We start from the raw sequence: 26,208 nt of genomic DNA, 5'->3' as shown, positions 1-26,208 counted from the left end.
CTTCCTACTGCTGAACTCCTTCTGCAGCAGTTCATTTCCAAACTTAGACTGATGGAATATTTTGCTGGTTTCTGTATATTGTAATCAGAAATTCTTAACCTTGTCATTTGCATATTGTTTGTGGAGCCAGCCTGTCCTTTAAATTGAGAGCTCAGTTTGAATTACTGTCATAATACACTAGAAAGGACTCTTTAAGTTTTCACATTAATGCTATTTTTCCCCCCCCGAAATCTGTGTTATGCTTTGTCTTCTTGCTAGCAACTCTATAAATGTTACCAACTGTACAAACAAAGCGGTGGATTTTTTTTCCCAAAACTGTCAGCTGGCAGATTGTTATCGGATTTAAATCAGAGATACGTTGTTTTTGCTGAATGTTCATGACCTTTTGCTTCTTGGCGTTTCGGACTGAAATTAAATATAATGTGTAATAATACCCCATCACATGCAGTTTTGAAGCAAAATAAATAATTCTGTATGGAGTCCAAAGTAAATATATCCTCCTTTCTGTATTGCAGAGAATGCTGAAGTAAAATTTAAAGACTTTGTAATGGCCATGAAGAGTATGATCTTCACTGAAGATGAGGCCCGTTGCATAGTGGAGGTGTTAAAGGAAAAATCCAGTGCAATTCATGACGTCTTGCAGAAGGTGAATGACTGGGGCGGGGGGAGAGAAGACTATTAAATAAGCAGAAGCTGGAAGAGATGCTGTCAAATTAGCTATGTCAATGTTCTGTTCTGATTTCTGCATTCTGTCTTTTGGAAGACTTTTTCCAGCTGGTCTGCACTTGCTTTGCATGCAGAAAGCAGTTGTCAGATGTCTGTGTGCTGCCATCTGCCATCCCTTGGGCTGGCTAGACAGGCTGATGGCTTTTGACCGCTCGTAAAGAGCAGACATAGCCGTGGAGAATAAGGTATGTAACGTAGGACTGCTGCTGCAGCTGACGCGTGTGTGTTGGCATGAGGGAAGGCTATCTGGTGACTTTCAGGAGTGATCTTTCACAGATGTGTAAATAGGATAAACTATAGTAGAAATTAAGGAAAAGCTGCTGTGGCTGTGCACTCAACCAGCTAATTCTGTGTTTTGCAAGTCTGTCCATCTTAAAGCCTATAGATTCTAGTCTGATGAGTTCTTTGGATGTATTTCTCTGGATTTTAGGACAATTCAGACTTGGAAGGGCGCTCAGAGGGTCTGTAGTCCAACCTCCTACTCAAACCAGGGCCAGCTCTCTGAGGTCAGCCCAGGCTGCGCAGGGCTTTATCCAGTCTGGCCTGAAACCTTCAGGGACTGAGACTGCCCAGCCCCTCTGGGCAACCTGTGCCAGTGCTTGGCAGTTCTTTTTAATTTTTGCATTAAGATGGAAGAGAGTGGTGACCACCAATATCTTACAAATGTCTACTCCTCCTGCCCGTGACTCATTATGATTGTCATTTTGTCCTTGTATCATCCTGTTCGTCATGCTTGAAGTCTTGCAATTCTGTATTCTTCTGCAGATATGGTACCAGAACAGAAATGGAGAACTGGATATGTGTCAGCTCAATTAACGCAATATGCTGGTATATCACGTAATCCAGTCTGGAAGGGGCTTCAGGAGGTCATGCAGTCCAACTGCCTGCTCAAAACAGGGTCAGCATTGAATTCGGAGCAAGTTGCTTAGGGGTTTGTCCAGCTGAGTCTCGAAAACCTCCAAGGACAGAGACTTCACATTCTCTCTGGCCCCTGTTTCAATGCTTGACTGAAAACCCTGTAGTGGTACACTTGCAATGGTATTCCCTGTTTTATTCAGAACATCAGCCAGCTTGCTTGCTGCATTTGTTGTGTGTGGGTTTTTTTTAAGGAATGTTTTATGTTAAAGGTAAACCTCAAGGATCAAAATGGGTTCCTGGGTTTGTATATGACCAAAAAATGTAGGTTTCTGTAGATGGAGATGGGAATATTTTCCTATCATGCAAGACACTGTCACATGTGTTTTGGGTATGTATGTGGTACAATACCATTAAAGGAGAGCTTCCAGATGAATTCAGAGTGGGTTTAGGGGACTGATGCTCCTCTTCACTGCTTCAGTTATCAGACTTCACTCAATGAAGTCTGAGTGCAAATTTTTGAAGGTTTACCCCTTACCGCAGTTATTTCATTTTAGGACCAGCATACAAGTGGCAGGACTGTCGGGATCGTTCCTCTAGTTCTGTTCCTTGCAGTATCTCTGAAACTTCATGTGTCAGTGCGCCAGCAGAAATGTAATTACGTCAACTGGAGGCTCTCCTGTGAAGTGGAAGGAGGGACCAGATCAGTGTTCCCTTTTTCGCTTTGTAGCGAGATATTTCGAGAGATTAAGTTTGTAGTTATAATCCAAGTTGGGTTATACCTGTTTTGAGCATGGGTTGGACCAGGTGATCTTGGAAGTACCTTCCAACCTCAATTATGGAATGATTCAGCACCCCTGCATCTTTTTCCTTTATTTCTCTTAATGGCTCTTCTTTGTTTTCCCCAGTGCCACCACAGCAGCTCTCTTCCAACACGGAAGCACCTTAAAAGCCCATTTATTCTCTTAATTGGTTTCAGTGCATTTGAAAATGCATTTCCTTCTCTAATGAAATTGGCTCTGCAGGATCCATTAGCAGCAGAATTGGGTACTGGTGGTGCCACGTACGCCATGCGGACGGATGATTTGGGGGCAGGAGGGGGTGTTTCTTCCTCTCAAGTTTGCTCTGCTGCCTGCTAGTGTGCTCTGCAAGTACTTCTGGCATGTATGATCATTTTTATGTACTTTTGCTGCAGGCTAGCAAGGCTGAGTCGGCTGCAGCTGTACATCAGCTACAAGACAAAGAGAAAATGCTGGCTGCGATGAAGGAGGAGGCAGCTGTTGCAAAGGAGCAGTGCAAGCAGCTAACCCAGGTAAATATAAAGAGGTTCAGGCATGTAGAGAGCTGTGGGAGAGGAGCAGGGGCTTGTAGGACCAGCAGCCAGCAAATGCTGATTTACTGATGTTAGTATAAGTTGATAGATGGATTTTTTTATATTGGGAAAGCAAGACACTATGTTTGGTTTTATGATGCTATTAATGTATTTATGTGGAGTTATTCTGCAGTAGTTTTTCCAGAGAGTTCATTTACTGAGACTATTAAGTTGGGACTATTTTTCTTTTCAAAAGGTTACTTTAAAAACACTTCCTTATGAGTATAATCTGGTTTTGTGGATATTAAACACCTTTTCTGCATTGCAGTTTTAATTTGATGCATATTCTAGTATTCACATGCTTGTGTGCTTCTAGGCACAACAATCATCGGTTTTCTGTAAGAAGGCAGCTACAGAAAGCGTAGACTGCTGGCTTAGCCCCTTGAGTTGCAGCTCTGATTGCTTTAGTTGCTGATGCACCACTGTCAAGACCAGTTTATGAAACTTGGCCTCTTTTTTTTCTTTTATGAAGGTTTCAGAGGAAAGCAGTTATAGTAGAACAAACAATTAGGCAGATATGGAGTGAATTGGAGACTCTTCTAGGGGGAGGATTCTTACGTTTTGGCTAGTTTGGAAGCACACAGGCATTAGGTTGAGGAGGGTCGTGTTGTGGGACAGAAGTTGGGCACAGAAGGCTGGGTGGCTGAAGACGGGAGCAGAATGGCCAGAGGACACAGCAGTTGGGTGCCTTGGCAAATGAGAAGGGAAGAAGGGAGTGGGTTTTGTGTGAGCTCCTGGCAGGGCACAGGTAGGTGTATATTCTTTACTGTGAGGGTGGTAAGGCACTGGAACAGGTTGCCCAGAGAAGCTGTGGATGCCCCATCCCTGAAAGTGTTCAAGGCCAGGTTGGATGGGGCTTTGAGCAACCTGGTCTGGTGGGTGGCATCCCTGCCCATGGCAGGGGAGTTGGAACCAGATGATCTTTAAGGTCCCTTCCAACCCATCCCATTCTATGATTCTGTGATATTTGCAGGTGGGATCGAGAGGTTTGGGATGGTCAATATGTAACTAGGGAGAAAGGACTTGTGATGTGTTTGAAGGGAAAAAAAAACTCTGGCTCAGGATTGCAGGGTGAAAGGGGGGAAGTATCTGCTGGTGAAGAAGCAGAGGGAATGTATGAAGGAGCCTGGGTGTGAGGGAAGCTGATGTGGTTGGGGAAGAAACATCTGCAAAGTGGTGGTGGCGAAGGCAGGGCAGGATCTGTGGAGAAGAAGGGGTCATCGGGGGGGGGGGGGTTTGCCATCTGGATTGGGGGAGGGAAGGGAGAAGGAGAAATAAATAGGCATTCCTGAAAGCTGGGAAAAAACGGGTAAAAGCAGAGTTGCTGCAGTGCTAAAGTATCAGGATAAACAAGGGAAAAAGCTCAGCTTGACTGACAAAAAACTCCTAATGAACATGTTTCTCTGAAAACACTGCCAAAAGCTATGGAGGGACTGTAAGGTGCAGAGGTGTTCCTGCAGGGGGTGTTGATAAAGATGATAACTGGAGAGGATGAATGAGAGCAAGAGGTGCCTGACCTCAGAGGTATTTGGCAAAACACAAGCTAGGTGAAAGTTTATCTTCCCAGGATCTCTGGCGCTGCCTTGACAGGGTAGCCGAGTTAGTGAGGACTGTGGATGGATGGTGGAATTGGTGGAGGGGTAGAAGGAAGCTGCCATATGTCCCGGTGCCCTTCTTTTTGTTGCATCTTAGAGATGCAAATATAACACGGAGAAGGCTTTGTGTCAAGCTGCTTACGCTGTATTTGCAGAAGTGACTTAAAACGTCTGGTGTGACTCAAGTTCCTAAATGCCTCCGTGAACGTGGGCTTGGGAACTTGTGTCACTTATTTCATTCAGGGGGAGCAGCCTCCTGAAGCTAGTAAGTTGGATCTCAAAGAGAGAAGAGCTTTTATTTAAATTAAAATGTGGAAAAAGCTACAATTACTCTGAAGAGATGGAGGGTATTCAGGCTAATAATTTAGAATGCTTAAATTATGTGTCAAGGCTCCCTGGCACTGTAAGGAGCTGGAGACACCTGAAGCTTAAATGGTACAAATACCCCCTTCTGCAATGGGAGCTTGCTGAAAGCTGCACTTAAATGTTTTTGCTTGCTACAGCAAGTGCATTTATATTGCAGAGGAGCAGCTCTATGGATTTCTCAGGTGTCTGGGTTACATAACTAGCTAATAAATGATTAATCTACATAGCAATGTGTATTTTTATTTGAAAGCTGTAATACGGCGTCATGCTGGTGGGGTTCAGGGCTTCTCCGGCTGTTGCTGGGTACTAATAGCCCATCTCCTCTGGCAAAACATTTGGCTTTGCAACCTGCTACAAAGCAATTATTTGCTCTAAAATGCTCTGTAGTTTTGGCACGGTTTACCTGCGTTCTTCCATTTTGCTAAACTTGGGATGAAAATCTAAGCTCTGCCCTGTGTGATATCCATGGTTTTAATTGTTCGGACTCTGTGTAATTTGGCCAGACTCTATGGAAATAAGACTCCAGCTCTTCTGAGACATCAGCAGATCAGTGTTTAAATTGGCAAACCTCTTTTTAATAAATGTGAAATTATGCTGATCCTAAATCCTCATAAAGGTGCTGGAAGCTTGGTCAGGTCTAACGCTGTAATTTCTCTCAGCGAAGATTGCTGACTTTGGTTTGATGCACACTTGCTGTATTTTTAATTATCTTAAAACACTGTTAAACTCTAGAAAGCAGCAGTAGGTGACTTCTTTTCCTTTTTCCTTTCACTCCCACCCAAGGAGCTGGTTGCAGAAAAGGAGAGAAACGGCTTGCTTACAGCGAAAATGCGAGAGCGCATCAACACGCTAGAAAAGGAGCACGGCACTTTTCAGAGTAAAATACACGTTAGCTATCAAGAATCTCAGCAGATGAAGATAAAGGTAAATGCTTTACCCAAACCGTTCGAGTTGGTATTCATGCACAAGCAGATCGGTGCTGAGAAACCTTTGCTTTAGCCAGGGTGCAGCGTTTGTTGTCTGCTCAGACAGAAATTGGCTTTACTAGTTACCCTGAGCCTTGAACGCAGTGTGCTGGTAGCTGGTGGTATAACACATCTGCGTGAGCACGGGGAACTTTGTGGCAGTTTCCTGACATAAAAGAAAGACGAGACGTTCTCACGGGTGACTTTTGTAGTCTGCAAAAGACCAGTGCTAGCTAGGCATCTGATCTTAGTTAATTTGCTTCGTGGTCTTCTGCTGAAATGTTACTCAAAGTGTAAAATCTAACTGAAATACTCAACTTCAGAGAGCCACTAATGCTGATGATCACTTACTAGCTGATAAATCTCATTTTTTAAAATTATAGTACAGAGTGACACCATAGCAAGAAACATCATTGCATGGGAGAATGCTTTGCTGAAAATATTTGAAGGGCAGACGCTTGCATTTTTTTAAGACCCTTGTTACTCTCTCCTGAAGTGGCATTACAACGGAGTGACTTCAGAAGAGTTTGTTTCATCAGATTAAAAAGTTTGACTTAAAGTTTTCTAAGAAAAATGGCCCCTCTTATACCAACTTGACTGGTGCTTAGATTTGACATTCTGGGTTTTTTTTCTGTATAAATGTCACAGCATCAAGCCCAGCATGCGAAGTTTCCAGCTTTAGTACTGTATTTTCTGTCTTGGCACTTTAGAGAGTAGCATCTCTGCTGTTTTGGAGCAGAACTACGTTCTCCAGAGCAGAGACAGGTTCCTTTGAACCTATACAGACAACTGCATGATGAGAGGGTCTTACTGCTGGCTGGGGAGGGTGAAGGAGCTCTGGGCATGACTGGGTGGCTTTTGCAAACGCTGCTGCGGCAGGCAGAGCTGGAGGAAGGATGCGCAGAGGAACCAGTGCTCTGGTTCTGCTCCCCCTGCTGATGTGCTGTAGCGTTGCAGAGATGCTGAAACTTCATTCTCCAAGCTTCCAGTTATATGGGGCTTGTGCCCTTGCTTCTGTTGGGATCTTCTGTATCTGTTGGCATGAAAAGAAAAGGGGGAGGAACCAAGAGAACCCCCTAACAAACATCCAAGGACCAGCTTGTTGGATGTGTTGGTGCTGAATTGGAGGCGGCTGCCCTGCAGGGACTGCTATCTCCTGCTGTGGTTGTTACGCAAACATTTGTTTGGAATTTTTTTTATATACAAAATCATTGTTGAGTCAGCCATTTGATGAAACTGGGTCTTGGAAATGGTGTCAACCATATCTACAAACTGGTACTGGTTGAGAAAGAAAGTATTGTAACTGTATGTGCTTGAGGATTTTCAAAGGAGGCTGTTGGGCTGTAAGACCAGCTGTGCTGTTGTCTGCATATGCAGAGTCCATATTTTTTCCTTTGAATCCTGTCTTTTGATTTTGTTCACGCTATTCTGAAGCAGCCTTAGGTTATTAGGGCTTCTCTCTGCCTTAGTTTCAAACCGTGCTGGAAATGCAGTCGAAGCATATTATTGCCTAAATAAAGGATCTATTTCACAATCTTGACTTTGGGATATTAGATGAGAACTATTCTTTTACAATTTACATGCTATCCTCTGTGTATTGTTAGTTATTTTATACTTTTTCTGCTTTGTTTAAAGGCTTTGTAAACTTCTGGTGTTAATTCACAGTGCATTTGTTTTATTTCCCTTTGGAAAAGTAATGTATTGCTATCCAGTTATTGAAAAGTATCTAAAGTTATGCAGCTGAGCAATCGGTATCCTAAGTAATGCTTGTGTAGTCTTTTAAACAAACAACCAAAAAAGGTTGCCTTGATAAATAGGTTGATACACTGGTATAAAAGGAATCTGGTGCCTTTCCTTGAGCAAGAGGGTCTGAGTTGCGCAGTTTAATTTAAGAGTGGGGGTGTGAGGAAGGACGTAAAGCTGCCCCTCTCCCAAAAAATCCCCTTAGTTTTATTTACTTAACGGTAGGTAAGATATCACAATAGTTTAAGTTGCAGGGTTTTTTATTTCTCCTTAGTTTAATCTTTTTTGATCTTTTCTTCCCCCTCAGTTCCAGCAACTCCGTGAGCAGATGGAGGCAGAAATAAGCCACCTGAAGCAGGAAAACGGTATCCTGAGAGATGCTGTCAGTACTTCTACCAATCAAATGGAGAGCAAGTATGTTTGCAGCTACTCGGGGCTCTGTGTGGTTTTAAGCCTTCCCTGAAGAGTTGTTCTGGCTTCTGCTCCTTTTGTTTCTATCTCCTCGGCTGTCTCTGTGGTTCAGCTAGGAACACAGTTATTTGGAGCTGGGGAGGTAGCTATTTGTATTTGCATTGAGCCAAGGCTTTCAAAACAGATTACTGTCTTTTATCAATTTGAAGCCTGAGCTTTTAGAGAGTGAGTGCTGAGGCTTTAACAGAGAGAAGTGCAGAAGTGATCGGCCACAGTTGGTGATTTTGGCAGGGTATGTATCCTTTCCCTTGCGGCTTTAGGAGAGGTGCTGATGCTGGACTCTGGGAGAACAACAGCTCTAAACTTATAAATCAGTCTTGCAATAAGAAAAAAATATCAACACCTTGCAGTTAATGATAGCACTGGGGCGGCAATTGGATTTACCTGCTGGTGTTGTAAATGTTTGGAGAAACAAAAAGGCATCTCAAGGTTTTGTCTTTTGTGAGTTATGACTTAAGCCGCCCCTGAGCTGGCAGAGCGGATTGTAGATATTGTGGTAGAAGCTGAGCACCCCGGTAAGGTGTATAGTCAGATGGGTGAATTGCTGCCAGTGGGATTCTGCCCGTAGAAAGCAAAACCGCCACTTTATATGATCTCAGATATTTGTTACTGTAGGAGACTAGAATGTCAAAACTGCTGTCGGGGCTTGGAAAGGGCTAAGGGCTCAGTATCTTCCTTCTCTGGCTATGCTGTTCTTGCAGAGATGCTGCTTCTATAAGGAGGACCTTTCTGTTAACAGCTTCCCCGCGGCAAAGCGCAGCTTGGCAGAGACGCGTTCTGCTCCCTGCCTGTGTCTTGCCAGGGCAGGACGACATGATGAGTGCTTGGAGAAGGGTACCGGTACCCTGATTTTAGGTGTCCTGTTTGTAGAAATGAAGCATCGTTATCTCTTAGTTATCTTGAAAAATCCTTAATTCAGGCAAATTTAAGGTAAAAATAAAATGCTTTTTATTTGCTTAGACACAAAGGGGAGCCTTTTAAAATTCTTCCCTTGGGCTATACAAATGCATCCTCTCTCCCTAAGTGAGAGAGTACATCAGATGCCTTCATAAGTTAATAGATAAGTCAAGGCCAGGAGGCAACGTATAGTCCGAAGAGATGCATGCAGTTAGTAGTCCAGGAGGAATAGGCTTGAGTAAGTGTGAGATCAATAATCCTTTATGGGAAAAGGAAAGGAATGTGAATTTTGGTGTGAGACCTTTCCTTATGCTGAGCCTCTCTAGTTTATATAAACCTGTCCAAATTATGCCCACCAGCTTGCAAACCTTGAAAAGGAACTGCTGCCTGGGGCTTAATCCTGACCTTTTGTTTCTTACTCAGTGGGTTGTAGCTGCTGTGCTGATGGCCAAGAGTACCTGGCTCTCATCCCTTTCCTAGGATGAAGTGGTGTGGAAAAAAAACCTCCCACCCAGTACAGCCCTCTGGCTGCAAATACAGGACTTGGTGTTGATATTTGGGTAGCTGTTGTTATGGCCTATGCTTCTTGTAAAAGATGCTGTGAAAATGTTGATTTTTAGGCAGTCGGCTGAACTGAACAAACTGCGCCAGGATTATGCTAGGCTGATGAACGAGCTGGGAGAGAAGAGCAATAAGCTGCAGCAAGAGGAGCTCCAGAAGAAGAACGCAGAGCAGGCAGTTGCTCAGCTAAAGGTGACTCGGGTTTTCTCTGCCTGTCGAGTTGCGCTTAAGGCTTTATCTGAGCCAAGTTCTGAATCGGGCGGGATGTGAGCTGTGTGAGAATCGCTTTAGCTGTTTCCCTGGCCACTAAATCTCTCTGTTGTCTTCATATGTGCCAGTATCTATTGTCAGATAGGCTGAGCCAGCCTATGGATTTATTTAATGTTTTTATTCAGTACTCTGGGTTTTGAGTGATTACAAACCTCCCTATGAAGTGAAACTTACCCTTCCAGGTAAATATCCTTAAAAAGCTTAACTGGGGATGTTGAACTTTGCTTTCTGTAAGCGTACAATTCCAGCAAGATTTGATACTTTGGAGTCGTTCATCCAGATGGCATTGTCCTTGTGTGACTTTTATTTGAAACTACATGCTTTTGCTTAAATGTATATTTAAATTTTAAAATAAATATACTTTTTTAAGATTTTAAATGTAAACGGGCTGGCTTCTGGATGCATGTCTTTCCTTTTCTTTGGAAGAAAAGGTCTTATGTATTTTTTTTTTTTTTTTCAGAAGAGAAACCTGGTGGTTTTGGGTGAGAATGCCAATCTAGAGCTCATTACTTTTTTTTCATATTTGCAATTAAGTCTTAGTTACCAGAAGTTCTCCCTGTCTCTAGCCCTTGCAGGTGGAGAGTTGATACCTAGAGTTGAGACATGTTTTAATTACTAGATGCAGATTTATGTGATGCATGGCTAGTCTGGTTTCTAATGTTAATTCTGAACTTGCAGGGCAAAGATGCTACACTTTCATATTACAGAAACCATCCTGTTAAGAGCCTATAATGAAATCCTGTTCACAATTTGCCTTTCAAATTAATAGGCTAAACTACTTTAGGAGGAGGATTACAGGGCACTCTGTCTCTCTGATGTGCCCTAATGGAAACAAGAAACAATTTTACTTCATTGCCATATGTTCTGGGAATAGCACTGAAGAGATGCACTCTGAATGTTTCAAAAATAAATTAAAGGTTCGACTTCTTTTCATCAACTCTCTCTTCAATGTAAGGTCCAGCAGCAGGAAGCAGAGAGAAGATGGGAAGAAATCCAGGCTTATCTCAGGAAAAGAACAGCAGAACACGAGGCAGCACAACAAGGCATGTATCACAAAACTCCTAATTAATGCTCCCTGCAGTAATTTGGCTGTTGCCATTTGTAAAAAAAGGGCATTATTGAGTCAATGGCTTAAATAAAGCTCAGGTGAAGTCAGTACTGCTTCAGCACCCTGGGGAAATAGTATGTTGTGATACCAGTTAGTTTGAATGCTGATGGGAGAGCTGAACCTTGGCTTGCTGGAAAGAGGCTTCTAATCAGCCTCCCTGTTTACAGTGAAAGTTATTTCCCCCAGAGTTAAATACTTCTGAATTAAAATCCTGACGTTTCTGCTGCAGATGTGCAGAATAAGCTTGTGGCCAAAGACAATGAAATCCAGAGCTTGCACAGTAAACTTACTGATACAATGGTGTCAAAACAGCAGCTGGAGCAGAGGATGTTGCAGTTAATAGAGGCTGAGCAAAAGAGAGCTACTGCGGAGGACTCCATGCAAATGCAGGTGCAGGTAGTATTGCTCACGTACCTTAAGGGTTTGGTTTCTTCCTTCCACTTTCTGCCTATGGAAACACAGTAATATCCTTGAAATGCTGCTTTAGTAAAGCTTTTCCACTGAATAAAGAATGAGAAAACTGTGTGCCAGTCTATTATCCGGCAACTTATGAGGGGAGACCTTGGGTGTGGTGCTGTGAGGAGGTCTGGGGCCATCTCAGACCGGAGAAGCGCTCCAGGCAAGTCAGGAAAACGTGCTGACCCAGGCAATTTCCCAAGCTGTGAAATGACGCCATGGGCTGGGGAACACCCTGGAAGAGCAGCCACGTACCTTTGATGTTTGTGTGAGCTCTTCTGGAGTGATCTCTCTTCTCCTGGCGCCAAGTGGTGGGGGGCAGTGTGGACATAGCTCTTGAGGGCTTCAGGGAAACCAAATGGCACACGGTGGGGCAGGGACTATTTTTCTCTTGGTTCAGAACAGGTTCTTATGCTTCCACTCAAACTGGTTGATCTTAGTGGTGAGAAAAATAGCATCTTTGAGAAGTGTCTGACATGTAAACGCTAAACTGTTCTTACTAACATAATCATGGCTAAGAGCTAATCCTAGCAAAAGTTGACTAGCTGCAGATCTCAGCCTGCTTTTCTTTCTGTGCTCTCTTACAAGGAGCTGATAGAGCAGAATGATGCTTTGAATGCTCAGCTTCAGAAGTTTCATTCACAAATCGCAGCCCAGGTACAGCATGTTCTCAGACTTTCTTTTGTAGTCATGAATTGTGAACTTTCATTAAAAGTCAGATTTTTTTTTTTTGTAGCTGGATATGAGATACATAATGCTGAAAACAAAGACTTGTTAGCAGCCTCCTTTTCTAATGTTTCTCAAACTGGTTTAAAACTTAAGCTTCTGCTCTCCTTTTGGGGGGAAAAATCCACTTATTTCCTCCTGTAGTAGCTTTCGTTTATAACCAAAGGGTAGAGTACCTTTTTGAATGTTTTCTTTCTGTATCTTTGCATGTGTACAATTCTGTCTTGTGGTTCTTTGGTCTTTTTGCAGTCCTCGTGTGAACCACCTGATCATGCTTTTCCCTTGTGCATCAAGTTGAGAAACAGTGTCTTATGGTAGCTCCCACATAAAGCTGTTTTGTTCATTCCAGTGGTGACTTCTGTGCAGAAAACAAACAAAACCCCACCAAACCTGCACAATACCTTTCTCAATTCTTTTAATCTCTAAAATTTTAGTTTGACTAGTTTCTTTGAGAAATGATTTCTGTTGTACACACTATGTAAAACCTCAGTTGCTGCAGTTGCTTCCATGTAGAGGTAGGTCACAGAAATTATCTCAGAAAGGCTGTAACTTCTGTGGGCACAAGTGGAGACTGTTCCTATGCAGTTGGGTGCTGTGTTCTTTTAATCATGGATGTGCTTGATGTAGTTTGATTAAATTCAACATCAGACTGAAAATGTGTTATCTGGCTTTGTTTGAAGAGCTTGGTGCTTTAACCCTTTGGGTGGGGAGAGTAGCAAAGGAAGAGGCACTCTGGATTTATTTTTATCTTCATGACCTACTCCTCTTATCCCAGCCCTTTAAAAGGGCTTTGGAAACAAATCCCTAGGGAAATTTTAGGTTTTTGCTCTGGGTTACACAAGGAGGCTGTTGAAAGGAGGTGTGTGCTTTCCCCATGGAGCCCTACTGGCCATGAAAATGCAGGGCCATTTTTCCACTGTGGACAGTGGGGGTGAAAATAGCACTTTGGGGAAGCGAGGTTGGACTGGATAGGGTTGATGAAACTGCTTTGGTCATGAAGGAGACCCTCAGGGACTGGAACTATTTGTTCCCTTTCATTTTTTTTTTTTCTTCCCTCTGATGCTGTTCTCCATGGTATGATCCAGATAAGGCAGTATAGGAATTGCTGTAGGGTCCCATGGGCATAGGCTCTGCGAGATCCAGGATTTTGGGGGAGGGTAAGGCTGGATAAGGAGAACCATGCATCTGAAGCACAAATGAACGTGGAAGTTCTGCCACAGCTGCTGCCAAACTGGATGTGGAACAGTCCGCAGAGGTCCCTCGATGTCTTGATAACCAGTATGATGGGCCTCTCCTTCCCTGTTGTGGGCAACCACATAGGAACAGGCTTTTTCCAAGGGGTAAAAATGCCACTTGCTGGTTTTATGCTGCCATTTCTGTTCCTAACATGAGTCCTGATGCACTGTGTGGGGTGTTCTTTCAGTTCAAGTGGTTTGTCAGCAGAATGTCCTGTAAAGCACTTAGTCCTTGGGAGACAAGTGCTGGTGATCCCCGTGGCTTGTTTGAATCTGGTGAAGGGCAAATAAGATGGTTCATTTTTTCCTTTCATGTTACCTTAGGCCAAAGGGAAAGGGGCATTAGTATGTGCTGGTGTTTCTTCAGTGTTCCTTAGCCAGGAAATAGTTGGAATCGTCCTGTGCCAGTTTAAAATAACTAGACAAATCCTACAAATGCTATTCCTGGCTCACTGTAGATGATGATTCTTTGACTTGCTTTACTTTCAGCTGTTTTGTTTTTTTTTTTTTTTTTCTTTTTGCAGACCTCAGCTTCAGTCCTGGCAGAAGAACTTCAGAAAGTGTGAGTGTTCGTTTCCTCTGGTATTTGGGAGGTGTTAGTGGCTTTTAATGCGTGCCACCGTTCCTCCGCGCACGTGCAATGCGTACGGGAGGGACTGCTGAAGGAAATGTTGCTGTGTATGCTTTTAACTTCTCGCTGTGAGATTGACTTGGGAGCCGGGAAACCGCTTCCTGCGGATTTCCCTTCCGTGTCTGGCCTCAGGTTTGGAGTCCGTTGTACGTGGCTCTATACGCTACACGGAAAGCGGTGTCTCCTCTCTTGTTTACAGCTGCCTCTGTGCAGGGATCAGTGCAATGTGCAGGAATGTGCATGACCATGAGAATTGTTAATATTTGGGCTGTATGGCTGTGCCAGGAGATTTCTCCCTTTGGGAGACAGTATAGTTGTGTTTCAGAGCTTGAGAATGTCCCATAAATTTTTGGCAAGCAAACGGTATTTAAAACGGATGGAAAAGCTTTTGGACCCAAAGTGTACTGTCAGCAAGATTTAGATTAGGAGCTGGACTTCAGGGCCAGCATGTATCTTGTGTTTAGCCTGATGCTTTGTGTACCACTTTCATCCAAGACCTTTTAGTACTGATAATGTCATCATTTCTCATTTTGTGCAGGATTGCGGAAAAGGACAAACAGATAAAGCAGATGGAGGACTCATTAGGCAATGAACATGCCAACTTAACCAGCAAGGAGGAAGAGCTCAAGGTATAATAAAAGCATGTGTAAATGCCAGCTGGTACGGGGAGAGGCTCATTGGCTGCGCATACAAAATGAAGGCCTTTGGGCCTAGAACCGGCTCTTTCAGCTACAGGTCTGCTGATTTTGCTCTTCTAGGCAAGGCCAATGCTTCCCAACTGGGAAGCAGTTGATAAGAAAGCTTGGGTTTTTTCCTTGCTATTACCTCTAGACTCCTTCAAAAAATGACCTGAAATACTTTGCACTGGAGAGTGAACTTAACTGAAATACTGTCTCTATGCAAAGTGCAAATTATTTCTTTTTCTCCTTCCTTCAGGTCTTACAGAATATGAACCTATCCCTGAAATCAGAAGTACAAAAGTTACAGGCTCTGACAAATGAACAGGTAAAATAATTGTTTCATTAAATATTCAATTTTACTCTCTTCCCACTACCTATTCTGGCATAAATGCAAATGCGGATCCGTTGGCTTTAAGGATGTTAAAGGTGTGAGGCTACAGAGTCGGGCTAATACATGATTCCCTGGGGTTCTTGCAGCTGGTGGGAGGCCTACTTCTTGCCCTTCCTTCACCAGCAAAATCTGTTTCTTACTTGGCTGTCGAAGTTGCTGAAGCAATTTGCTTGGTTGGTTTAGATTTGCAGGCATGCGGAGTGCAGGACACTTCACAGGAGTGAACACAACTGTGCTCAAATATGCAGTCCTGGTGTTTGCATGCAAGGGTCATAAGCACCCCTCTAAAAAACCCAAACGCACCCAAAACCTCCCGCCTCAACAGAGATATCTTTTTAGAACAAAACACAATGCTTTCCCTCTGTTCCTGTTATGTGGCCTGTTCGTTACAGAGGTAGAAGTGCAGTGTTTAATTAGAGATAATCCTGGTTGTCAAATGAATCTTTTTGAGATCTTCTTCCCTTTGTGTAATTGCACGCTTGCCTGGTAGATATTGGTGTTTTAAAAGTGCATGAAGACAAGCTTACCGCTTTCACTCTTGCTGGCGAGTCGTGTGCTGAGAGGCCAAATGACTTGTTCCAGCTTTTTAATATTGTGGAATGAAAGACTGATTGAATCATGTGATGTATCCTAAGTCTGCGTTAATCCTCTTTATATCTAGGCTGCTGCTGCACATGAGCTGGAAAGGATGCAGAAAAGGTAAATAGCTCTGGGATTGATAAACAATGTTTGTCAGTCTTTTATGTTCTTTTGAATTGATGCTTTTTGTAAGACTTGGATGAGGAAATGTATTTAATTGTTCTGCTGTGTCTCAGCATTCACATCAAAGATGACAAAATAAGAACTCTTGAAGATCAGCTTCGAGAAGAACTTGCTCAGATTTCAAACACAAAAGAAGAATGCAAGGTAAGGTACAGAATAGCTGTTCTTGTGCTTATTTACAGTAAGTTTTCCAGACTTTGGAGGTTGTGGAGCAGTTCATACAATTGAATGTTGATTTGTAAAATAAAACTGACTTTCAGCTGTTAAGGTAAATGACAGTATTCTGTTCGCAAGGCAAGAGCGATGTGGGATGTCACAGTAGTAGCAACAGACTGCAGCAGAGTAAGAGGTGGGGTAACACAAGTTAAATGTGGTGTCTGCAGTTGTGAAGTGAGGTCTTTGAAATCTGGAAGAGGAGGTTGTTCAGTAAAAGCTATTGCGGTTTCTCTGCATTCCACCTTCTAATGTGACTTCCAAGGCCTTGGTGTGAGCCTTTGTTGCTTGGGTTATCATGCTGTCAGGTTTTTTCTTTTTTTTCCTGTCAAAATAGGTGTAAAAATGCTTATTTTTCTCCTGCCATCTTCCAAATTGTTTCTCATAAGGCTGCAGCTAAATTGCGGAAGCTTTTAGTGCTGACATCTGGGGTGTGCACAGCAGAGCTGATGCTTGTTTCTAGATGGTGCATGCAGAGACCAACTTAACTCCTCCTTGCCCTCTGCCACCGTAGGCTTGTTCTTCTGACCTTTAACTGTTAGAAATAGACCTGCTTCTTGAGAAAGGTGATGACTCCATCTTTTTAACTCCTTTAAAGCCCCTCTTGGGTAGTGCTGCTTTCCTGATGCTTCTGGTGAAAGGTGACTCGGTCTGAATCTCATAATGTCAAGTTGGTAGGTTTGCTGGTGAGGAGCAGAGCAGGCGGGTAGCGGCAGAGGCAGCATGGCTTGTGTAGGGGCAGCCATGCCTCGTGAGTCTCCTGGAGCTCTTTGAAGGTGTTAGCAAGCAGGTAGTACACCTGGGTCATGTATTAAAGTGGCACTTTGAAAGTGTTTTGGTGAGAGACCCTTGCAAGGCCCTGTTAGTTTCTCTAAGCTGTCAGAGAGTAAGAGGGAAGAAGCTTGCTCAATTAATACAATGAGAAACAAAGTACAACTTTAGATAGCTTTATTAGGAAAATCAACTATCAACTGAATTTTCAGTGAAGCGTGTTCTGGGTAACGGGTACGTAAACGATCTGGAAAGGGGTGGCGGGCTTGAGTAAGTCATTGACTTTCAAGTTAGTGACAGTCTCGGGGCTTTCAGGATGGTGGAATGTGGTAGCTGAAGTGGTGAAAATGAATACAAGGAGGAGTAATCTGCACTTCCTTAGAGTGGTGGTTTCTGTATAACTGTTACCCAGGAAAAAGGCTTTAGAGGTGTTGTGGGTGGTTATGTGCTGAAATCAACTCCGTGCTAAGTAATGGCAGAAATCAGCTGGAGGCAATCCTAGCAGTTCTTGGGAAGTAAATAGGCAACTGAACGCAGATCGTCATGTGGAAATTCACAGCGTGCTCTCAGCACCGATATTATGTGCCCTACTGGGCTCTTCTTCCTCCTGTCTTTGATGCCAAACGTAAGCCAGACCAGCTCTGCACTAAGTGCTTCCACCTGAGGAAGCGCTCCTTTTTTCCCATGCACATGAAAGAGAGAAAAGCCAGGTTCAAAACAGAGGAATTCTTTTAATGTTCACCATTGCTGTCCCTTCTTGCTTGTGTTGTCCCTGTAAGGCTTTGGGTCTGAAGCATAGGTCATGTGTCCTGCTTTTTACTTTTGTAAAGCACGTAGCAATTCTTTTTAAAGACTTTGTAAAACAAAAAGCAGTAATAGAGGAGGATTTTAAAACATATATGAGGAATCCAGACAGGCAGCCTGTCTGTAAAGGGCTGCTGTGGGAACACTGAAGGGAAGGCAAGGTCTGTGGTATGGTTGTTTGTCTTCCCGATGCGCCTCTGTCCAGCCTGCAGTCAGACCAAAGCGTTGGGAGCTGTGCAGACCTCTCTGCTGCTGGATTGCTGGTTCCTTGCTGTGCATCCTCAGCGTAAAGGCAGCTGAAGAGAACTGGAGAGGTGATCCTAGACCATTTGCTTCACCAGATGAGTGTTTTGTAAGAGGCAGCTATCAAATCTTGACATGATGCTGATACTGCTTTAGGAGGAAAATGCAGTTTCTCTTGCCTCTCACACTTGGTACTGTCTGATCCTCTGCCAGGGAATAAAGATGGTAACAGCTGAGTTTCTCATGGGAACATAAGGACAAAAGTATTAATACAGAAAAGCAAGAAAGAAGGGGAAAGGATCTTTGTAGTTTTGTAGCTTCCAAAGAACTCACTGTAACGACTTCTGTGCTATTTAATTACCTCATTGCCAAAATAAAAATGCTGTCGTTAGGGTTTGCAGTTCTGAACTGATAGAATGTTTAAATTTCCTTCCAGGTTCTCAAGGATCAAAACACAGCTCTGCAAGCTGAAGTTCAGAAGCTGCAGACTCTCCTGTCTGAGCAGGTATAGCCAGTGTTTGCTGAGGTTGTATCAAATATCTTCTGTTCTTTTTAAATTCAGTATTTTTTTTTTTTCTTAAGCTGGCCCTAGGCTGAGCTGGTTGGTGTCAAAGCCTGTTGCTTTTTAGGTATTTTCTCTTCTATGGATGGTTCAAGTAAGGCAGTTGTGGCTGCCTTCTAGACCTAGTCAAGAGTGTGCAAACAAAATGTTGAGTTTCTCCGAAACCCCCGAAGAATGCTAGCTTAACACAAGCAAAAACTTATTTCTGCAACTCCTCCAGTTTTAATGGGAATTTTCTGGAATAAAAAGAAATCCCATGAGCAAGCAGCCCTTCCAGCGGAGAGGGCTCTTACTGGGCTGTGGGGAGACCAGAGTAAGATCTTTGCTCTACTTGCTTTCTTCCATCCTGGAATGAATTCTCAAACCAGTAGTAACCAAAGAACAGGCTCATGGAATGGAAAAACTGTTTACATCACGATGGCTTTTTGTCCCTCCTCTTCTGTATGTTTACCCATGGCACACTGGCTGCAGCCAGTCGGACTGGTACTCGCGCAGGATGCTGCAGGTTCAAAGCCGTTGTGTCGCTCAGCCCTGTCTCCTTTGCGAGTGTTGCCTGGCAGAGCTCTTGTGAACACCCCTGACTCTGTACCATTGTGGAATGAGAAAACTTCCTGAAACACTGGAAAAAGACCTGCAGGACAGGAAACTTATTTCCTCTTCTGCACTGGTGTCTGCTAGCCAGCAGCTCCCTGTCTGGAGCAGCTCCCTTTCTTCTGGCGGAGAACTAGATTTGCAGCTTTATTCCCCTGGGTCTGGCTGATTTGGTGTCCTGTCTGAAATAGTGGGGCTGATTTTTCTTGGTAGCTGGCTTACGTTTCTCATGTGGTCAATGTGGTGGTGTTGTGAAATCATAAATGCTCTGCTGAGTGAGCTTCAGGTGGGACTTGTGGTTTTGATAAACGCTCAAAAGAGGCAGATTTTCCAGGTACTGAGCTGGCTGCTATGGATTAGATACCACACAGTGCTTGGTATGCTTGACACTCCCTAGGATCACTGGGATCCTGTGTCCCACAGCATCTTGTTGCCAGAACTCCTGTAGTCCATCAGTGTAAAATCACCAAGGCACTTGGCTGGATCTGTACCTCCCTGAAAGACTGGCTTCTTTCCAGCATCAATATTAGACACACATGCCATGAGGACATTCTGCCCCTATTTTATTTTCCCTTCTGGATTAGTGTGGTAGCTAAGGTTCTGGTTAAGTTGATGCTCTCCAGCTACTTTTGTTTTTAAAATCCCAAACCATTATTGATCCAATTAATGATCACCCTATTGTGTTTTTTATAGGCAAACAAAGACTTGTTAGAGCAGATGGAAAGAAGGTAAGAAACTTTTTTTTCTTTGGAATCAGAGGCTAAAATAAAGATCCAGTTTTGCTGGCAGCAGGGTTACTGTTGATAGCTAAACTGCTGTCAAAGGTTAACACTCTTTTTCCTAATAATCACTTCTGATTTCTCAGCATGAGAGAACGGGATGATAAACTCAAGACAGTTGAAGAGCTGCTCGAGGCAGGACTCATACAGGTGGCTAATAAAGAGGAGGAGCTGAAGGTAAAATCTCTCATATTATCTTTTTATGGGGAAGTAGAGATTAAGTGCTCTTGTGCAAAGTGTATGTTTGAGTGCTCATGGAGCAGTCTGAGATCATTCCCTTTGAATAGGAAAAGCATCTCGTGAAGACAAGGTTAAAACCCTTTTGGTGAGTGAGCATTGATGGTGCACAGTAAGTGCTTCTCTCCACTTAGTCTAGAGCAGATTTTGCTAGGATGTTTACCTGGTGTCTTTTGGAATAAAGTGAATACATTGAATACATCTCCAGAGCTGTATGTTTGGCCTACTCCGCAACAAATCTCCCTTTAGGAAGGGGGATTTTGTTAAACCTTGGCAGTATGGGGTGCTTGCATCTTATTGCCTAGTTGGTAATCTGAAGGGTTAAATGGATCATAAACCTGTGACACTTCTGGGGTGATACTAAAGGTACTTCTTTCCTGTTCTGTTTATAAAGAAGCTAATGACGAGAAATCTGGGAAGTCGGCACAAAAATCCCTATCTGTTTTCAGCTGGGTTTTGCTGGAAAGCTGTCTCCTGTCTATCTGGACATAGCCAAGACAATGCTCGCTTTCTTAATGTCCCTAAATTCCAGGTGCGTTGCTGACACCCCTGTACTGGGGAGGGCTTGCGCACTCACAAACTGTCAGGTTGCTAAACAGCCAGAGATGTGAGCCCATCACCTTGATGTTTCCCTGGACTCTAGCTTCCAAGTCCACTGAGTTGTCTGTAATGAATAATTAGTCCATTGAATACTTTGGCTCCAAATGCTGCAGAGGGGGGATCTCTTTCAGACTTTCAAAGTTTTTCACTTGTTCTAAAAGAAAGTACTTTTCAGTCAAGCTTAACACTTTTTCCCCAACAAATGAGTCTTTCATTATCTGTCTGTCTGCTTTCAAAGGCACTGCGAACAGAAAATTCATCCTTGAGAAAAGAACTTCAAAGTCTGCAAATTCAGCAATCAGAGCAGGTAGTACTTTTCATCTAAAACTTTTATTACACCTAAACTAAATCTAAAAGAATCTTGCTGTGGTTGCAAAAGTCAATGGAAAAAGGTGAAGACGTCTTTGAAGGCGGTTGGCAAAGCATCCTGTTTTCTTTCAGCGTTGTTCTGGAAGCTGATACTTCTGTCAAATATGTCCTTTGCATAAGTGTCAAACGCGGCAGATGTAAAGGTCCCAATTCAGTGTTGATTCTGGGTTGGTTTGAGTTTGCCACGTGCTGAAATGGTTGTGGGTTGCCTTTTCTCCAGAAGCCTCGTGCAGCAAGCACGGCTGGTAGGAAGCTCATGCTGCATCAGCTTCGTTATGCGTGTTTGAGCTTTTTGATGTTAATCCGCACTTGTGCGGGTGTGGCTTAGCCCCCTTCCGTTTATGTCTCAGTGGCACTGTCACAGTATTACTGTTTTTGATGCACACTTGGTGCCGATCGGGAAGTGCCTTTCCTTGACATCCAGCTCTGCTTGGACAGTTCAGGAGAGCACTTAGTTTCTAGAAAATTATTTATGGGAGAGGAGAAGCGCAATAACTGGAGAGGTGTACAGTAGTGCCAGTATGAAGAGGTTAGCTGATCAGGTGCTGGTCCTGAACCTCAGCCTCTCCTGGTAAAGACGGTGTGGGTTTGCTGTTGTTTTCCTGGAACTTGCAGCAGGCTTGGCATTATTGGTTTGCTAGGAACTGGAGACCAATAGCTAATTTTCTCAGGAGCAGCCAGGTAGATAAAATTGTTAGGCTGCTACATAGTTTACCCAGTGCCAGAGAGCTCAAGCTCTCTACTCCTTACCCCTCAACACTTGCAGATTGTTTTGCTCTCTTCTGTTTTTCTAAGTTGAAGCTCTGTTTTGAACAGGTTTCCTTCCAATCACTGGTGGAAGAACTCCAGAAAGTGTAAGTTACCGCACAAATTTCATTTCCGATTTGTTACTTCTGTCTGCCCTTATTTCATGCCTACAAGTGTTTTGCTTCCCTGAAATGATTTGCTTTTAACTGGGTGAAGTGTGTGTCTGTGGCAGGAAGCATTATCACTTTGGAAACACATCAAGACAGATCAATACCTTTTTGAAAATCCAGTTGCTTCTCTGCTAAGCAATTAACTTCATAAGCCTAACTTTTGACTAGACGAGGGATTGCACTGAATTGTCAGCTAATTGTTTTTTCTTTAGTAGGACCTCTAAAAGGAGTGACCTTATTTGCTCTGTGTGTATTTGAAGTTGATAAATACTTTGCTGGAATGTCCAGTGAAGGCTGAAGTTGTGTGTGTCATTCCAGGGACTATCGATACCTTAATTTCCATTTTTAGACAGTAATAGCATCTATTTAGCATGTGAACTACTGGTTATATATATGCAGCTTGTTCTGCATTATTCCCACTCTTATTCCTCCTATTTGTTTCTTCTGCTTGTTCCATCTGGATTCGGGATTGCAGTGGGAGATGGCACCTGCAATAGTGGGAGATCCCACTGGGGATCCCAGAGGCTGGCGATGTGGTGTGATAGCAGAACCAAAGCTTGTGTATTTGCTCGAGTAGCGCGTTTGTTCGGCCAGCTGATGTTGTTCCTCTGCTCTTCTTAAGGATCCATGAGAAGGATGGAAAAATAAAATCGGTCGAAGAACTCCTACAAGCTGAGATCCTGAAGGTAGCAAGCAAGGAGAAGACTGTTCAGGTATCTCTCTACAATACCTACCTTCCTTTCTGTGTCTATGCCACTGACTACCATTTATTTGTTACTGCATGGCGTTCTAGAGTGATGATGAATTTGTAGCATCCATTTTTGTGTCGTTTTTGTGTTTCCATTGTCCAATCCTGTCTGTTTTGTCATTGAAAAGGCTTTGACACAGGAAATAGAGGCTCTGAAAGAAGAAGTAGGAAATTCCCAGCTTGAGATGGAAAAACAGGTAAAATACCTTAGTGCCAGAAGTGTGAAACAGCCTTGCCTTGGATGCACTGCTCACTCATTTCTGTTCTAGCGTGTGTTTTTTCACTGGTGAATGTTGTTGGGTAAGGGAACTTTTTAATGGTAGAGCTATGCTATTCTTGGATATAAAGCTGTAAATGTGTCACATAACTACTGCTGTCCTTCAGAAACCACATTTCTCTGGATGCCTGAGCGTTTTGGATTTTTAGTATGAAATTTGGCCAGAATTGCTATAACTTAAAGCATTGTAGCATTAGCTCTGGCTGGGCATACTGCGTACTGTCCCTTCAGTAAACGCAAAACCCTGGGACGTCGTTTGAGGCTGGCACCTTGGAAATCTCAAGTGCTGAAGGTGCTTCTTTTGTTGGCCTTTGTGTTGCTAGAACAACACTACTGGACCAAATAGTATTTGGTTTCCAGGTAAACTTAAGACTGTTTTCTTTCCAGTGTCCAAAGAAAGCCTGTCTTGCTAGAATCAGTTTTACTCTAGCTATCAGGAATGCAGAAATGGAGGAGTATTGGCTTTTTTGGCATGCTTGCTGTCTAGCATCCAAAACAACGGGAACCCACGTTTCCTTAGGGAGCCCATTCTGCAGGCAGCTTAATCCATCGTGCTGTCAGGAAGTTTGCTTGCTTGTTTGTGTGGGGTGTATGGGTTGTTTTTTTTGATCTGCACTTTTTTCAGTCTTTCTAGCTACATTCCAACACGTCACCCTCTTTTCTTCTTTCCTTAGTGTTAAAGTTTTGTCCTTTTTAGGCAAAGCTTCACAGAATGTATTTCGGTCTTGGGCTTTTCCTCCAAAGCAAATTCCCAGGAACTGGAGGAATTATTTGTGTGTTTTTTCCTTCCCCGGAACTGACACAGAGCCCAGAACAAAATGCAATTTAGAGTTGCTGTCTCTGGAAAGTTGCATGTGAGAGATGCTTGCTCCAAAGGTGGTGTATATGCAGCTTTTGGTATCCTGCAAGCAGAATAGAGGTTTTTGGGAATGTCTGGAACTCTTGTAGTGTTGTGGTAGAGGACTAAGCAAGCTGTTTGGACAGCCAGTATCTACACTGTCAGGCTTTTCTACAAAATTCAAAGGGAATATTCCCACTAAATCTTGTTTCTTCAATCCATGTTCAGCCTTAGAATGGGAATTTAAGGGAGTGCTGGCATTGCAGAGAGCATCTGAAAAGCACTTGCTGTGCAAAGGTCTAAATGACCAGGGATGATCTCTGACTTGAGCTGCAGTTGCCAGTGAGATGGTTGTCATCAGTGTCTGCTTCTTCCTTTTGTCTCTCGTGGCAGAAGGCTGCTCCGGTGGGCCTGCTTGTGTTCACATTTGCACTGTTTTCTTTTCTGCTCTGGAAGTCAAATTTTAAATGTGGAGAAAGTAAATAGTGGAGACACTTGGCTTCTCATAATTTATTTTCCCACAAAAAAAAAAGTGTTTATGCTTACATGACTGTAACAGTGCCTATTTTAGTAATGTCTAATGGCTTTTTTCCCATATTTCTCCCTAAAGCAGTTTATAGCATTTATGTCTCTTCCGTGTGCATTGAACTGAAGTACTTACTCTTTTCTTTAGGTGTCGATTACATCACAAGTCAAAGAACTTCAGACTCTGTAAGTACAGTTGTTAACACGGCTGATCTGCCCTGTGCACCACTTGCTTCCCCGCTCCAGCGTATTTTAAGTTAAAATGTTCTGCCTGGTGCCTGCGCTTTGCATGCAGTGAGCCAGGCTGTTAACACTGGTCTTGGTAGACGTGCGTCCTTACTAAATACCTGGTCCTGTCTGCGACAGCAAACCGGGTGAAGTGCTGCGTGGCTTCATGAGCCCTAGTGAACCTACAAGGGGTTAAATTCAAGTCAAGATGGAAGGACATAGGCAAGGTACTATGGCAGACTGACTTTGGCAATATCTGTGCTGTAGCTGGGTGTGTAAGTGAGAATTGAGTCACCATGGTCATCAGTCCCTTGTGTCCCCAACTGGGGAGGAGGGAAGGAAGTATTTTTAGATGAGGAGAGCACATGTATTTGAAATCCCTGCAGTATATGTCAGTGCAGAATTTGGCTGCTTTCACTTAATGAGTGGTACCATTGATCAAGGGCATCTCCTGCTAACCCAGACTGAAGTGGAAGTGTTCACACATTGATTTTTAGCAGATGAATTGTGTTTGTGCCTTTGATCACATAGACTGCTTTTGTTTGTTATGTGCTGCAAAGCATAGAATGTCTTTTTTTTTTTTTCAGACGGATAAAAGAGCAAAGGTTTATGCTGTGTGTCTGTGTTTAATGGTACAGGTTGAAGGGGAAGGAAAAGCAGGTGAAAACCATGGAGGCCTTATTGGAAGAGAAGGAGAAGGAGATTGTTAAGAAAGGAGAATGGCTGCAGGTAAGCTTCCTTGGTATTCTAAAGGGAAATAAACTCTGCTGCAGTATTTCTGGCTGTGGAAAAGGTACATTTACATTTGTAAACTTGCTTTTTTTTTTTCCCCCCCCAAAGGGTCAGAAAGATACAATTGCACAATTAACCAGTAAAGTTCAGGATTTAGAACAACAGAACCTGCAACAGCTCCAACAGGTATGGCCTGCAGAGTGGATGTGGTTTGGGAGTGCTGCTCGATTGAAGTGGAAGATGTTGGTTTTGTCCTCTACCTCTCACAGAGGGTTTGCATTGACTTCAACCTACAGAGCTGTTTTAAATCCTACTTGACGAAACTGCTAGTCTACAGTGCAGAGAGCCCGCTGGTTAACTGTGTTCATCCAAAACAGGTTTTACATGGATAACAAGTTCTGAGAGCTTTTTTTTTAACCTGGACGATAACTATGTATAATGAGAAGCTTTGGTGGTCTGAAAACTTGGAAGCTCATAGACAAGAATCATAGCTGTGTCGTAGGTACCTCCTTTCCAGACTCAAGTAGTGTCTCTGTATGGCTATGGTCATGGAGGAACTCCTGCTGTAACCGAACATAGCAGCTCCTCTTGAAGTGGTCAGGCTTTTCTCTGATTCCTTCCTGCGTTTACCTGTTGCAGAAGTTGCAACTGGCTGGAGTATTTTGGCTTTTGATTTCCTGCACTGGACTTGAACAGGCAACTGGACATCCTTGAAGCCAGGTGTTACTTAATGGAAGAATTTTTCCACTAAGGTGGTATTTCGAGCTCAGTTTGGATTTTTGTCGATGATAAATGGCAGAAACTGAGTTGCACTCTTATTTTGGGTGAATGTCTGGACAGGCATTTATCCCAGGGGAAAGGTGGAATGGAGAGAAATTGGCTGGTGTGAAGTTAGGGATGCTTGGTGTAAGCTGTGCTTCTGAAATCCATTATGCGTTCAGGTATTCCTGGAGCAATGTCTGAT

General features: G+C 43.3%; 1 protein-coding gene across 12 annotated transcripts in view; it reads left to right on the top strand.

Moving 5' to 3' along the window:
• The window catches only part of KTN1 (kinectin 1), a 78,560-nt gene that overhangs the window by 30,768 nt on the left and 21,584 nt on the right, over positions 1–26,208 (top strand). For 6 of the 12 annotated variants that reach the window (XM_087748078.1, XM_087748080.1, XM_087748077.1 and 3 more), the window contains exons 5-27: positions 516–646; positions 2,777–2,893; positions 5,698–5,838; positions 7,930–8,036; positions 9,611–9,743; positions 10,777–10,864; positions 11,159–11,325; positions 11,974–12,042; positions 13,871–13,908; positions 14,516–14,606; positions 14,914–14,982; positions 15,710–15,747; positions 15,864–15,954; positions 18,278–18,346; positions 19,688–19,722; positions 19,860–19,950; positions 20,849–20,917; positions 21,796–21,833; positions 22,519–22,609; positions 22,773–22,841; positions 24,433–24,470; positions 25,151–25,241; positions 25,353–25,430. In XM_087748078.1, the coding sequence (XP_087604204.1) occupies positions 516–646; positions 2,777–2,893; positions 5,698–5,838; positions 7,930–8,036; positions 9,611–9,743; positions 10,777–10,864; positions 11,159–11,325; positions 11,974–12,042; positions 13,871–13,908; positions 14,516–14,606; positions 14,914–14,982; positions 15,710–15,747; positions 15,864–15,954; positions 18,278–18,346; positions 19,688–19,722; positions 19,860–19,950; positions 20,849–20,917; positions 21,796–21,833; positions 22,519–22,609; positions 22,773–22,841; positions 24,433–24,470; positions 25,151–25,241; positions 25,353–25,430 (1,949 nt within the window). The remainder of the gene's footprint in view (positions 1–515; positions 647–2,776; positions 2,894–5,697; positions 5,839–7,929; positions 8,037–9,610; positions 9,744–10,776; positions 10,865–11,158; positions 11,326–11,973; positions 12,043–13,870; positions 13,909–14,515; positions 14,607–14,913; positions 14,983–15,709; positions 15,748–15,863; positions 15,955–18,277; positions 18,347–19,687; positions 19,723–19,859; positions 19,951–20,848; positions 20,918–21,795; positions 21,834–22,518; positions 22,610–22,772; positions 22,842–24,432; positions 24,471–25,150; positions 25,242–25,352; positions 25,431–26,208) is intronic. The other 6 variants (XM_087748085.1, XM_087748084.1, XM_087748081.1 and 3 more) reach the window with 2 other exon arrangements.

The sequence above is a fragment of the Nipponia nippon genome, unplaced genomic scaffold (genome assembly GCF_047370975.1).
Source record: "Nipponia nippon isolate SJK-2023a ecotype South Korea unplaced genomic scaffold, ASM4737097v1 scaffold_11, whole genome shotgun sequence".
Taxonomy (NCBI): Eukaryota; Metazoa; Chordata; class Aves; order Pelecaniformes; family Threskiornithidae; genus Nipponia; species Nipponia nippon.
This window is presented reverse-complemented; position numbering and strand designations above follow the sequence as displayed.